Genomic DNA, 15,022 nt, shown 5'->3' on the forward strand with positions numbered 1-15,022 from the left:
GTGGTTTTTACTGCCTTCTGTCAATCCGTATTTCTAAACAAGGACAAACGGTGACTTCCAGTTTTTCGATAAAGACTGAAAAAATTATTTTATTTAAAAAATAAACGGATTTTAAAATATAAATATGGATAAATTCTTAACAATGAAGAATGGAACTGAACATTCGACAGTATTTTTTATAGGCAAGTGACTTTTTTCGAATTTATATCGTTTTTTTGTTTGTTTTTTTTTAATAACCGAAGTAAGTAAAATTTTCCTTCAAATCTTTTTTTAAAGAAAATCGATTTAAAAAACAAAACAAAACAAATATTGCATAATTTGCTATTAAACCTATTATTCTTTAAATTTTGGTCTTTGCTTCTTTAATTGAAAAAAAAAAAAAAAAAAAATTAGAGTTTGAATTACATTTTTTAAGTAGTTATAAGCTTGTAAAAATAGGAGGTCGAATTATTCAGTTTTTTTTCACTCATTTTTAAGATCAGTTTCTGACACTGCTAACGCTGTATGTAACACGATGTAACTGTAATTGACTTTAATTTAATATTATCATCCTAACTTTTTTACCATTTAAAAGAAGCTTCAAATAAACTAATATTTAAAAAAATTTTTTACAGTATACAAAAATAATGAAAATGTGAGACAAAAATTGTGTTTACATTATCGATGCTTTAATCGATGTTCCTATTAAAAAAACGACTTAAAGGTAAATATTCGGGTGGTCCCCCAGTGCACTTTCACTGTGACGTTTTTGAAGTCGTAGACCTACTCATGTTTTAAAAATCTAGCAAAAATCCAATAATCATATTTTCCTGAAATTTTCAACATTTATTTATTATTAAATAAACTTAAAAGTAGATTTTCATTAAATATATTAGAGAAAACATTTTTTGTGTATTCAACCCCCCCCCCTCATATTTCATGTTACGAAAACTAAACAAAATAAATGTAGGTCGATAAAAATTTCAACATTTTTTAAAGCTGAAAAGATCAAATAATTTTAAAAAGTTATTTTTATATATTTATAAAGATCCCATTATTTATTTCACTTACTTTCAAGTTGTGAATAAAATTTGACATAAATGTTGAAAAAAAAAAAAAAAATTAATAAATAAAAACAAGTTGCGCATGTGTGGTCCCCCCCTCTTGTGCTGCATGTAAGATGACGCCACAAAAAATAGTGAAGAAATAATGAATGTGAGAAGTGTGAAGAGTCAACCTTGCCTTCACATTTTCGCCAAGTTTCAGAAAAATCCAATGGATGGGGCAAAAGTTATGGGGTTGCCATTTTTTGCAATTTGGGGGCATTTGTGACCCCCTTTTTGAGCTCCTGGGAATGCTGAATACCTGTGAAAATGGACAAACGCTGCAGTTTCACACCTTGAGACATGTATATTTGAATTTAGCACCACGGAAAACTACTATATAGACATACATATCAAGTTCTTGAGTAATATGAAAAAAAGAGCTCCAAAAAGGCATGTCATTTTAGCCCTAAAAGTCCCAGACAGAAGCGAAGCAGAATTTTGCCAGGGTCACCCATACTGAATTTATATTAAGAACAATGGCCTCCACATTTTAGCCAAGTTTCAGGAAAATCTAATGGATAGATCAAACGCTATGGGGCAGAAAGTGTCATTTTTGGCCATTTTTGCCCTCTTTTGAGCCCCTGAGGACACCTAATCCCAGTGTAAATGAGTAACGGTACAGTTTCAGGCATTAACACATGTATATTTGAGTTGACCACTGTGAAAAACCACTATATAGTCAGACATATCAAGTTTTTGTTGAGAAATATGAAAAAAAGAGCTACAAAACAAGGCATTTTTAGCACTAAAAGCCCCCAGGGATGCAAACCTGAATTTTTCCAGGGTCACCCATACTGGATTTATATTAAGAACAATAGGCTCCACATTTTGGCCAACTTTCAAAAAAAAAAAAAAAAAAAAAAAAAAAAAGTCATTTTTAGTCATTTTGGGGCATTTTTGACCTCTTTTGAGCCCCTGGAGGCACAACGGGAATTATTGTAAAAAAGTTATTTTACTGTGCACATCTATTTAATGAAATACAATTTGTGGCAAAATTTTAGGAAAAAACTAATGGATGGTTATCTGGCAATAGTCCGGACTAATGGATGCCACTGACAACATAGGTCCCTCTCCGATAAATCGGAGGACCAATGAACACTTTTTCTTGATAATTTTTTTTCTCGGTAATATAATTATTTGAATTACAACAAAAAAAATATACTTCTAAAAATATTTGTAAAAAGCTGTAAATGATATTAAATTCAAATATTATGCGATATGCAGTTTAAACAAAGATTTTTTTATAACAGGTTTTCTAATAATAAAATATATTCATATAATAGAATATGACTCTTAAGATAATAAAAATTCCAAATACAAAGTCAGCCTTAAAAAATTCGTCTTCATTTAATTATTTAAAATGATAGAGGTGACCGTTATTTTCTGGTGCTTTTTTCCAAAAAAGTAAGCAACATTATCTTTAGATACATAATTTTTAACAGAAGACGTTACGATTAATTTTATTTTATGAACTCTCGTCTGTTAAAAAAAACAATTTGCAAATATGAAAATCCGATGGCAAAAAAAAAAAAAAGTTACTTCCAATAACACTCATAACGCCAATGCTCATCCATAGAAATTGACTCAGAAAATAGTACACACACAAAATGATGACGTTGCTTTTATTGTGTAAAATGCTGACGTTTTACACAGCCTTGGTGGTGCCTAATGTTCTTTACAGTGCAATGTAAACTACAATGTATTGTGGACTAAATCACTGCAGGGAGGCATGAGAAGCTTCTTTCCAGTGCACTGTAATGGATCCCCAACTAGAGCAGGAAATCATCGATTTGGTTGAAAAATAAGCAATTTCACTGATTTCGATGACAATAAAAATATGAGAGTTCGAAACATTCGTTGATTAAATACGGGCAGCTAATATTAATTCTGCAATTTTACCAGTGTTACAACTTACTGTTAATTTTATTGGTTATACTAAAGAGACACTCGAGTCAGTATGGATGGTCAAAAGTGTTACAAATATTGTAAAGAATTTATTTTAAAAAGGGGTTTAGATAAAAACGTCTTTATTTAAAACTATTTTATAAAAATATGAACAAAATATATTTTTTTTTAATGAAACATTTTTTGTTTGTAAAAGTAAAATTAAATACTTTAAATCATAAAAATCTTTTGTTTTCATCATTACATTAGGGTAATCTTCAAAGTAAGTGTGATGATTATCTAGCGTAAAAAATAATTATGTGTCGGCAGCAAATGTTTTTCCTTGTGTGTGTGTGTGTGTGTGTGTTAAATAGTATGACATGAGGAGTCATTTCGACTTAAAATAAAATAATTAAGTGGAGAAAATCACATTTTAAATGTGTTCAGATGTTACATGATAAGGGCTGTCCCCTTTTCATGTAAGTATAAAAATAGAGAGATTTAGTTAAAATGAAATAGAATAGACGAAATTCGAACCCCGTAATTTAGGTTTAGAAATAGATTACGAGAGAGAATTAGAAAACGGAATGTAAAAACAAACCATTGTTTAGCTTAGAGATAAAATAGTTTTAAGAAAAGGAATGTGCATTTGTCAATTCTGTCATGAAATTGAATTGAGGAATGTAACTATAGGATAATTTAATAAACATGTTTTTAACATATTGGAAATATAGGTTACTGGAAATATACGTTAAAATTCCTTTTGTAAACAAAGGAAAATGTTTTGGACACGCATTTTCAGAACACGTGAAAGATGACATGTTTTAACATGGGTATGACGTCATGGAAAATGGGAAGTTCTCGATATAGTTAGAAACTTAAGAGTTAAGCGGAGAGTCTGAGACGACAGTCTAGAGTCCAGAGATGGACAGTCGAACGTCTGGAAGCGAGACGGTCACCTTTGAAACATAGAATGTAAAACTTTGAATTCCTGACTAAGAAAACCACCGACCACCATCGAAGAAATAAACGTATCATCATGTGTTTTTATAAACGTTGTCTTTGTGTTGTAATTCTACCAAAAGGTAAAGTGAAATTGTCATTATATGTCTTATATATCCTGTGTTTTAAAATGTCTTCACATACACAATGTCTCTACATCTCATATCTACAATGTGAACACTAAGACTGTCTCAACACTGTCTCCTCACTCTAAGAGCTACTACATTTCTAAGTATGAACATTTTATATATATGAATCTCTTCATAACACGAACACAGAACGCAACATCTTTCTTAATAAGACTCACTTTTAATAAGACTTCCTAACACAAAGTCTTTAGTCTTTGTCAAGTTATCCACAACTTTAACGCTGACCGAAAGTCCATTACACAATCCAACACGTGAACCAATGCCAAAATGGCGGTAAATCTAAAAAAAACCCGTCAACTCGACGACCTAAAAAGCAAATCGTTGGAATATAAAACGAAAACCACAATGAGGCAAAATTGAAAGTTTGAAACCAAAATTCAGTTTGGTTTCAAACTTTCAACGTACACTTTTAGAAATAACCATAAAAATATTTGAGTTTGTATTATTATACACAGATTCGAAAAAGTTGTCAAATAACATATATAACACAACATATATAACACAAATAAATGTTATCAAAGGCAAGATAAGTTATTTTTTTTACCTAACTGGATAATTTTTTTTAGTGTTTTTATTTAATGTAACATATTTATTCAGTTCGAAAAACATACAGTGTTTACCAATGTATTTGAAAATTACAAATGGCGTCGAACTCTGTTGAACATGGTAAGTTTGGGGAAAGGAGTTGAAAATAAATAACTATACAAAATACTGTTAAAAAACCACCGAATATATGTCAGCCTATGTCATAGTAACATATATTGAGCTAGTTTCTAACAGTATTTTGTGTAGTTTTTTTATTTTTAACTTATTTTCCCAAACTTACCGTGTTCAACAGAGAGTTGCCATTTGTAATTTTCAAATACATCGGTAAACACTGTTTTTCGAGCTGAATAAACATGTTACATTAAAAAAACAAACACTAAAAAACTTACTCAGTTAGGTAAAAAAGTAACTTATCTTGCCTTTGATAACATTTGATATACATTTGTTTGACTACCTTTTCGAATTTATGTGTTAATACAAACCCACTGTTTTCATAAAAATATTTTATTTAAAACAATGTGTTAAAATTTATTTAGAAAAAAAAACTGTCATTTTAATTTTTAATAACTTTTTAGATTACATGTTTTTATAAAAATATTTTTTTCAAATAAATATGAAGTGAGGAGAGTCCTACATAGATGTATTGACGGCGAAGCTTCCGTTTAGCTTGCATCATAATATTCCTAATCAAATTCTAGTTTTGTTCCGCAGATAACGTTCAGTTTTTTTGTTTTTTTTTATTAACAAGGTCAAGGCTTCATAAGAGACAGTCATCTTGGTTTACGGACTTTGGACACATTTAAAACGTGATTTTATCCGCTTAAAATAAAATAATTATTAAGTCGAAATGACTCCTCATGTCATAATATTTAACAAACACATTTTTACTGCCGACACAGAATTATTTTTTACACTAAATAATCATCACGCTTACTTTCGAGATTACCAACATTAGAAAAAAATATTTTTTAAACTTTTACAAAAAAGAAAAAAAAATTTGAAGGTGTTAATTGTTTAATTTCTCACTTTGAAAAGCTTTTTATTGTAATAATTTTGGTACTTCTACAGTTTATCGCTGAAAATGGAAACACCATTTTTTCGCGCACCTGTTGTTAAAATCCGAGGGAGAAATCAGTATTTTAAACTATGGCCGAAGTTAGAAATAAATAACAAAAAAATTGAACTAGATATTAATTACTTCCGGAAAAAGGTAAATAAAGTGAAAGAGCATATACGTCATTGTTTAATCGAAAATATTTCGATTTAATTAATGAAAAACGGGAAAGTTTTTCATGAAACTTTTTTTATTATTAAAAACAGAAAATGACATATTCATAATTGTCTAAACTGGGCGAGAGACATTTGAAAACCAAAACATTTACTGTATAAAAATTTATCGAAATATAGTAAAAGTACCATAATTTTTTTTAATCAAACACCATAGAAAACGTATCCAAAACAAAATATTTCTAAACTAGTTTTGGGTTTGTATTACTGTAAACAGATTCGAAAAAGTTGTCAAAAAACAAATATATAACAAATAAATGTTATCAAAGGCAAGATAAGTTACTTTTCTACCTAACTGGATATGTTTTCAGTGTTTTTATTTAATGTAACATGTTTATTCAGCTCGAAAAACATACTGTGTTTACCAATGTATTAGAAAATTCAAAATGGCGCCCGCCCGACTCTCTCTTTAACACGGTAAGTTTGGAAAAAGGTGCTATAAAACTAGACAAATACTGTTAAAATCGCTCAATATATATTACCGTGACACATAGATTGACATATATTCGGTGATTTTTTAATAGTATTTTTTCTAGTTTATTATTTATAAGACCTTTTCCCGAACTTACCGTGTTAAAGAGAGAGTCGGGCGCCATTTTGAATTTTCAAATACATCGGTAAACAATGTATGTTTTTCGAGCTGAATAAACATGTTACATTGAATAAAAACACGAAAAATATATCCAGTTTGGTAGAAAAGTAACTTATTTTGCTTTTGATAACATTTATTTGTTATATATTTGTTTTTTGACAACTTTTTCAAATCTATGTGTACAGTAATACAAACCCCTAGTTTTGTTTTGTTTCATTCGCCGCCAGAGGAATTCTTGCATATGACCATTAAAATTTGGGCACTTCTGCATGCCAGTGACATGAGGCGAATGTTTGTATTTTAGTTTCAAGAACCGCCGACAGATGTTATTATTTGTCAACAAAAGAACAGGGGTCGATAACTCTTCCTTTTCGAAAAGTGCGTGCAAACTAAATTTATATTTTGCTACATTATTATACAATCTCCCTGTACAAAAAATTCTTAAACCTCTATAAATGTTTTAAATTATATTTTGCCACATTTTCATACAACGTTACTGTAAAAAAAAAAAAAAAAAAAAAAAAAAAAAAAAAAAATTCTAAAAACAATGCATAAAGGTCTCATGTTTTTATATTTATTGTTGAAAAGAAATTATATTAATACATTAAAATTATATTTTTTATACAATGTTTCGATTTTCATATTTTTGTGATGTTTATTTTGTTATATATTTTTGCTTATTTTTGCGATTATAATATTGCTAGATGTCAGTTCCCTCTCGAATAACAGGAGTCGATAACTCGTCTCTGTTCCTAATATGTCACTGACATGCAGAAATGCCAAAATTTGTTTTACTCGTTGAAGTCGAAAAAAATATCTTATTAGAAAAAGAACTCAGATTAAAAAGAAAATCTATCTAAAAATGTATTTTTAAATCTCCTTTCCAAAAATAAATTTAATTCCGTGGTTCCGTTTTCTGCAAATCTGTATTTTAGAGGCGTAAATTATTTGGCAGGCAAAAAAATTTATCAAAATTATTTGTTTTTATATGAAACACATTATTAAACCCTAAGGATGAAATAAAACCCGAAAAATTTAATTTTGTATTATTTTTTCAACATTTTTTTTTATTAGACTAAATGTACGACAATCGAGACCACCATCTGGTTTTGAAAATTTGGCCTTTCTAAGGCTTCACAGATTTGGCCTTTTTACGCTCTTACAAAAAATTATAAAAACTTTATTTTTATATAGAACACATTAGACCCAAATGCTAAAATAAAACCATTAATATTTTTCATTTTTATTAAACTAAATGTACCACATTTGAGGTAGCAGTACCGCTTTTAAAAGTTGGCCTTTCTATGGTTTGACAGATTGGCATTTTTAAGGCCAAATTTGTTTTTTGGCCGCCATTTTTTTTTTTTTGTCATGAAAGAGCATAAAAAAAGGCCAAATTTGGCCTAAAAAAGGCCAATCTGTCAAACCTTAGAAAGGCCAAATTTTGAAAGGAATACGGCGATCTCAAGTGTCGTACATTTAGTCTAATAAAAAAAAATAATGATTTTATTTCAGCATTTGGGTCTAACGTGTTTTATAATTTCTTATCTGTCAAATAATTTACGCCACTAAACTACACATTTACCATATATCCTTTATAAAGTTTGTAAAAGTTCAAATAACACTACATGTAATCAGGATTTTATAATACTTCTGGCCAGCCATACTGACTTGAGAAGCCTCAATCAAATTTGGTATTTCTTCAGTTTAACTATTTTATTTGGTATTATTATACAAACACCGTGACAGGGTTAGGGTTAGGGTTAGGTTTAGGGTTAGGGGTTAGGGTTAGGGTTAGGGTTAATTCGCTGTCACGGTGTTTGTATAGTTTTACCTTTTATTTTTAATTTATTACTAAGAATAAGTCGTTTAGACGTAATGTCGAAAATTTAAATAATTTTAGGTGACTGAAATAGGAATTAATCATTAGAAAATATAATTCGGCCAAAAGAGAAAATTTTTAAATAAAATACCTCTTTCTTAATTTTTATCCCAGAACGTCGTTGAGGTCGTCGAATTCCGGTTATTTGGGGACGAATGGTGCCTTTTGAAGGAGTTAATTCCGAAGGAACGGATGAAATACGCGATTGTGTTGATGAATTGTTTGTATGTAATTTATTTTTGTTGGGTGCATTTGGAGGATGGTTGTGGTCGACAAATTTGAGCAAGACGTGTTTTCCGGTATCCGTAAGTCTTGTTACAGCTCGACCTTTACACGAAGGCCACTTGCCTTCTCGACACCACCAATAATAAGTAGTCTTTATAGATTTATTTTTGCACATTAAATAACCCCGGATAATAAACTTGTCGGTTCCTCGTCGGGTCGGAACAGTTTCAAAGGTCTCTCCCACTTCGGAAAGATCCATATTTTCAGCTATGGAATTTGTTAAAGTTGTCTTCACTTGACGTCAAGATTGCGACATTTATCTTATTACAATCTCCAAAATTCTATACACGATTTATGATAGCAACGATGCTCACAAGGAAATAATTTAAAACGTTAGATTTTGTCCGACAATATGACATCGGAGTTATCTCCCTTCGTTTATAACTCGTTTGTGGTGTTTTGAATCAACTGAAAATATACATAGGAATAATTAAACTACTAATTGCCTTATTTTATTTTCATTAATTCAACTTTTATTTATGGGATTACGCGAAAGAAGAAATGGGATTAGTTATTCATTTTATACTGGAACTCTCCTATTCCACGAGACAAAAATATTCTTACACGGTGTTCCGTGAAAACGCGTCATCTCTAAAAAAAAGTTTACATTGTGACAAAAAAATTGAGTTTATAAAACCAAACTCACATTTAAGATTTTGTTGCAACAATAGATTCGGGTTTGTTTTACTGTACACATAGATTCGAAAAAAGTTGCCACAAAACAAATATAGAACAAATAAATGTTATAAAAGACAAGATAAGTTACTTTTCTACCCAACTGGATATGTTTTTAGTGTTTATATTTAATGTAACATGTTTATTCAGCTCAAAAAACATACAGTGTTTACCGAGGTATTAGAAAATTCAAAATGGCAGCCGACTCTCTTTGAGGCGGTAGGTTTGGGAAAATGAGTTATAAATAAAAATCCAGTCAAAATACTGTTAGAAACTCGCTCAACATATGTTACCGTGACATAGGCTGACATATTCGGCGGGTTTTTAACAGCATTTTGACTGTTTTTTTTTTATTTATAACTCCTTTTCCCAAACTTACCATCTCAGAGAGAGAGAGTCGGCCGCTATTTTGAATTTTCCAATACATCGGTAAACACTATGTTTTTCGAGTTGAAAAAAATAACATATCCAGTTGAGTAGAAAAGTAACTTATCTTGCCTTTGATAACATTTGTTCTATATTTGTTTTGTGATAACTTTTTCGAATCTGTGTACAGTAAAACAAACCCATAGATTCTTATTTAAAAGTCAGCCTAAAAAATAAAAAGGTATGTTTTATAATGAAAAAAAAAAAATAAATAAATAAATAAAAAACGGCGCAAAAATGTGGCCCCAAAACAAATATGTAACAAATAAATGTTACCAAAGACAAGATAAGTTACTCTTCTACATACCTGGCTAATTATTTTGGATTTCAACTTAACATGCTTTAAACACAAGTAGTGCTGACTGCTGAGCTCTTAAGTTAAAATGAAAACAAAGATGACGCCACGATGTTCTCGCCTTTGGAACCAGGAGAATCGCTTAAAAAATCGAAAACGTTAAAATATTGATAGGAATCCACCCAATAAATGTCACTGTGATATTTACTTGGTGGCTCTATCATTATTTTTATGTACATTAAGTCTTGAAGAAAATAATAGGTTATTCCGAAAATTATATTTCGTTTAATTTTAGTTAACTTTTACAAACGGCCAACCATCTAACGGATAGTCTAGTAATTTATAAAGTTCTTATTAACAATGTTAATTATTCCAAATGAGAACTGAATTGACCGTCTATATTTACTTATATTAGGTACGGACAAAAATGGGGGACCTAGTTTTGACAGCCGATTTATCATAATTTTTTGTAGGTTTCCGACTATTTTTGATTGTATTTGAAAGATTAAGGACTAAACTTAATTTCCAAAAGGAAAAAAAAATATTTGTACACGTGAAAAAAAAAAAAGTTATCAAAATGTTTTCACGGCGAGCTATCCAATTCAGCTAAATTTTGAAGTTAAATAAATTCATTGTAAAAAAAAAATCTTTTAAAAAATAAATATTAGGTTTCTGGATCTATCTCAAAGGTAATTAATAAATTAAAGTGCTAAGATATTGAATAAAAAAAAAATCACCTTGTTTGTACAAAACATAAATTAACTGGCCTAAAACCGAGTGATTCTGGCGTTCGCAAAAACGCAACAAACTAAAATTTTGTAAACACGAAAATTACGAAGGCCCAAAATTTCAGGCAGTCGAAAGACTGAAAATGACGTCATGTAATTAAAAGGGAGGATGTTCTTTGTCCCCCCCCCTAGTCGCGCACCCGTACATTCCTTTTTTGAACGTTTGCATTTTTTAATGTAATTTTTCTATGTTCCTATTTTTAAATTAATTTTTTTTTTTTAATTATTGTTCAATATTATATAAAAAATATGTTACGCCGAAAGTTTCACATTCTTGCGAGCAAGGAAATTATTAAAATTTTGTATATAAAAAGTATGCGAACCCCGTAATTTAAAAAAAAAAAAAAATATTTTTTGCAATTATAATTTTTTTGTATGAAAATATTAAATAAGCAATGCTTAATTCAATGGTACTATCGGTAGTTCGAGAAATTCATTTTTCTTCGAGTTATATAGAATTCATTAATATGGATTTAGGAGCTTTTTTCGTAATGTTCCTATAAAAATTATTTTATTTTCATTGTTACAAATTACAATGCTTTATTTATATAAAAAAAGGCAAAAATAAAGTCTTGCGCTTTTTATTTACATCTGAAAACTATAACTTTAATAAAGGTATTTTTTGTTTAAACAAAATAATACATTTTCACTCTGATTTAAATAAAAATAATTAGTTTATTATATTCTGCGATCATTATTTGATAAATACTGAAAATTTATTAAAATTGTTTAATTTCCTGATTTTTTTCTTTTTTTTAAGTAAAGGGAGGGTCAAAATGTTTATATATTTTGAGCATCGCCATTCATTTTGCCCATACCTAACTTATATAAATCTATATTGGTGCTGGTCTGGTGCAACAATCCATATTTGGGTTCCTGTTAGCCATTATACAATTGAAGTATTGATTGTTGGGTTGTTATTTAGAATTTAACCTAATCAAAAATAAAAATACAGAAAAATTTTTATGATCTACGTACTCGTCACAGAACGAAGATATCATATTCTAAAAATCACGTAAATTGATCAAGTAGTCTTATTTTTAATTTTAAAAAATATGACTAAGCAAAAACGAACTGTCTCATCTTAAAAAAAAAACGATTTTCTGTATAAAATAAACCACTTCATCAATAGATGTGATTTTTGGAATATGACATTTCCGTTCCGTGACGGTTAAGTGCATCAATAAAGATTTTTTCTGTAGTTTTTGAGGGGGAGGGTTTTTGTTTGTTTGTTTATTTTTTTTTAGAATATAATTAACACGAAAAAGTGGTAAAAAAAAAAAAAAAGCATTATATAAATGTTATCAAAGGCAAAGATAAGTTACCTATGTGGAAAATTTTTTAGTGGTTTTATTCACTTTAAAATGTCGAAAAAAAAAATTGTGTCTAACATTACATAACAAGAAAAATGGCCGTGAATTGATACCTAAATTTTTAAGTTTCGATAATGACATAAAAAAAAAAAAATACTGCCAGAAACCCACCCAATAATTGTTCCTGTGACAAAAGAAAAAAAGCAGATCCCTAAACTTTTTTTTTTCCAGTTTATGTCTAAATTTTGATTGTCTTTGAAAGATAGATCTAAGTTAATCTCTAAAAAGAAAAAAAATGTATATTCACATAAAAACAATTACAGTGAAAAAATGTTGAAAAAATAAACATTTGAATTTCAAGTCAGAATAAAGCAACTTGGTGCAAGTCTATAAATGATTCACAAGTAATCTTTTTTACTATAAAAATCTGAAAAAAAATCTTTATAATGTACGTACTTGTCACTGCATGAAAATGTCATATTCCAAAAATCACATAAATCGATTAAGTAGTTTTTTTTTCATTTAAGAAAATCAAATATTATCAGACGTTTTATCGAAGATTTGCTACACGCCATCTTGTTTGAGAGATAACGGCACTAACGACCCCTGGCGGAAATAACGTGGAAGTATGGGTCAACAATGGCAGATCATCAACTATTTTTTTTTTTTTCTTTCTTAAATGTCGGAAACACTTTTTTACAATACAAATAAAAAATAATAAATTAACATAATGAAACATTTTTGGAATTAAAAAAACTACAAAATGAGAAATTAACATAACGAGAAGGTCTAAAACGTTTTTTTTTTTTTAAATAGACTTAAGTGAGCATTGAACCATCGACTAGTTTAAGTTTTTTTTTTTCTTAAATGTCGAAAACACTTTTTTATAATACAAAAAAAAATTAACATAATGAAACATTTTTGGAATTAAAGTCTGTTTTCAGACGGACAAATAAAAAAAACTAGTGTTTTCCACAGTCTCTTTATTAAAAGAAGTCAATTTATTTATTTATTAAATAAGTTAATTTATTAAGAAAAAGAAAAAAAACTAAAAAATAGTCGATGATCTGCCATTGTTGACCCATACTTCCACCTTACTTCCGCCAAGGGTCGTTAGTGCCGTTATCTCTCAAACAAGATGGCGTGTAGCAAATCTTTGATAAAACGTCTGATAATATTTGATTTTCTTAAATAAAAGGAAAACTTGATCGATTTATGTGATTTTTGGAATATGACATTTTCATGCAGTGACAAGTACGTACATTAAAGATTTTTTTCAGATTTTTATAGTAAAAAAGATTACTTGTGGACCATTTATAGACTTGCACCAGCAACTTTATAAATTTCTGGAAAAATAATGATCAGTTTTCTGAAACTATTTCACTGATAATTAATGAATCAAAATCTTAAGATACCGAATTAAGAGAATGTAATACTTTTTTTAAAATTGTTTTTGTTTTTTTTATAAATAAGGCAGCGGCGATTTACAGTATTTAAAGAAACTCTCAGACAAATGTAAACACAAATTCCGTTGATTTCCACAAAGATATGGATCACGGAAAGTGTAATATTATCGTAAAACAGGAAATGCTTTTTTTCTTTTTTTTTTTTTCTTTTTTTTTTTTACACAGGAATCACCACTTATCAAGCCCTGGAGGCCACTCGAGAATAAGGGTTAATGGGTATACATTAGTCTATTGGAATAGACAACAGTTGCACAGAATCGACTAAGTGATTATAAAAACGCTGCTATAGTCGATCCATAGCGAGTCGAGTCAGTTTTAGTTTGTTCACTGACGTTTCTATTTTTTTTTTTTTTTTTAATTACAAGGACGAGTTGTCGTCGTAAGCAACGAGGCATTGAGGCAATTCGTTGCAACTCTCAGATCAGTTTACCCAAAATTCGTGAAGGAGATACAACACAAGGAGGCGATTTCATTGTTTTCCCCCTTTCACGTCGAGTTGTGTTTCAAGTTGCCTAAGCCTTCCCACGGTCACTCGTCGGCTAAAAATCCGACAAATCAAGAAATAAATAAAAACGCAGCCTATATTAAAAATAAATATTTAATGCTTCAAAAAAAAATAAATAAATAAAAAAAAAAAATAAAAAAATACGAAATCGAATAATGGTAGAGAATGAACTCATTTTAAAACGAGAAATTAAGTTCGTTTATTGAAAAATTTTGTTAAAAAAAAACAGAGGAAAGCCACCAGTCCACACACCCTCAGAAAAAAACGCAGCCTACATAAAAAAATAAAAATTATATATATATATATATATATCCCTCCACTTTTCTTTAAATCTTTTCTTAACATTTAAAATCAACGAATAAAAAACAAACAACTCAGGTTGTGTATGCTTGTTTACAAAATGACACGTGCGTTGGCAGTTAACCGGTGTCAATTGAAAAGTCCTCCGAGTATCCCGGCTTCCAGGGTCCTTATTCCATACTTCGTCCAAAGTTTTATTGTCGCAATATAATAATTTAACCCGTTTATTATTATTATTATTATTATTATTTAATATAATCAATAGAAAGTTTGGTCTAAAAAAAAGTTTTGTCGCGATATTTGTTTAGAATGCCAACATTGGCAGCCAACATGTGTGCGAAAGTGAAGGTCAAACCGGTGTCGAACGAAACGTGTCCATTTTTTTCTTTCTTCGCAGCGAAATCGGTCAGGATCCTTATTACCTACTTCGTCCTAAATACTTTTACAAAATCAACAGTAGGTTCTCTACAGTGCAATGTAAACTAAATACCTGATGGGATGGGAGGCATGAGAAGCTAAGCTTCTTCCCGGTGTACGGCGAT

General features: G+C 29.5%; 1 protein-coding gene across 6 annotated transcripts in view; it reads right to left on the minus strand.

Annotated features, from left to right (window-relative positions):
* The window catches only part of LOC145239758 (uncharacterized), a 340,227-nt gene that overhangs the window by 259,942 nt on the left and 65,263 nt on the right, over positions 1 to 15,022 (minus strand). Inside the window, exon 1 of one of the 6 annotated variants that reach the window (XM_080103181.1) lies at positions 8,519 to 9,092. The exons of the other annotated variants lie outside the window; for them this stretch is intronic. Within the exon in view, the coding sequence (XP_079959307.1) occupies positions 8,519 to 8,911 (393 nt within the window). The 5' untranslated portion in view covers positions 8,912 to 9,092. Of the gene's footprint in view, positions 1 to 8,518; positions 9,093 to 15,022 lie in introns of those variants that run through there. 6 annotated transcript variants of the gene reach the window in all.

Source organism: Euprymna scolopes, chromosome 19 (genome assembly GCF_053919585.1).
Source record: "Euprymna scolopes isolate OS-2025 chromosome 19, ASM5391958v1, whole genome shotgun sequence".
Classification (NCBI taxonomy): Eukaryota; Metazoa; Mollusca; class Cephalopoda; order Sepiida; family Sepiolidae; genus Euprymna; species Euprymna scolopes.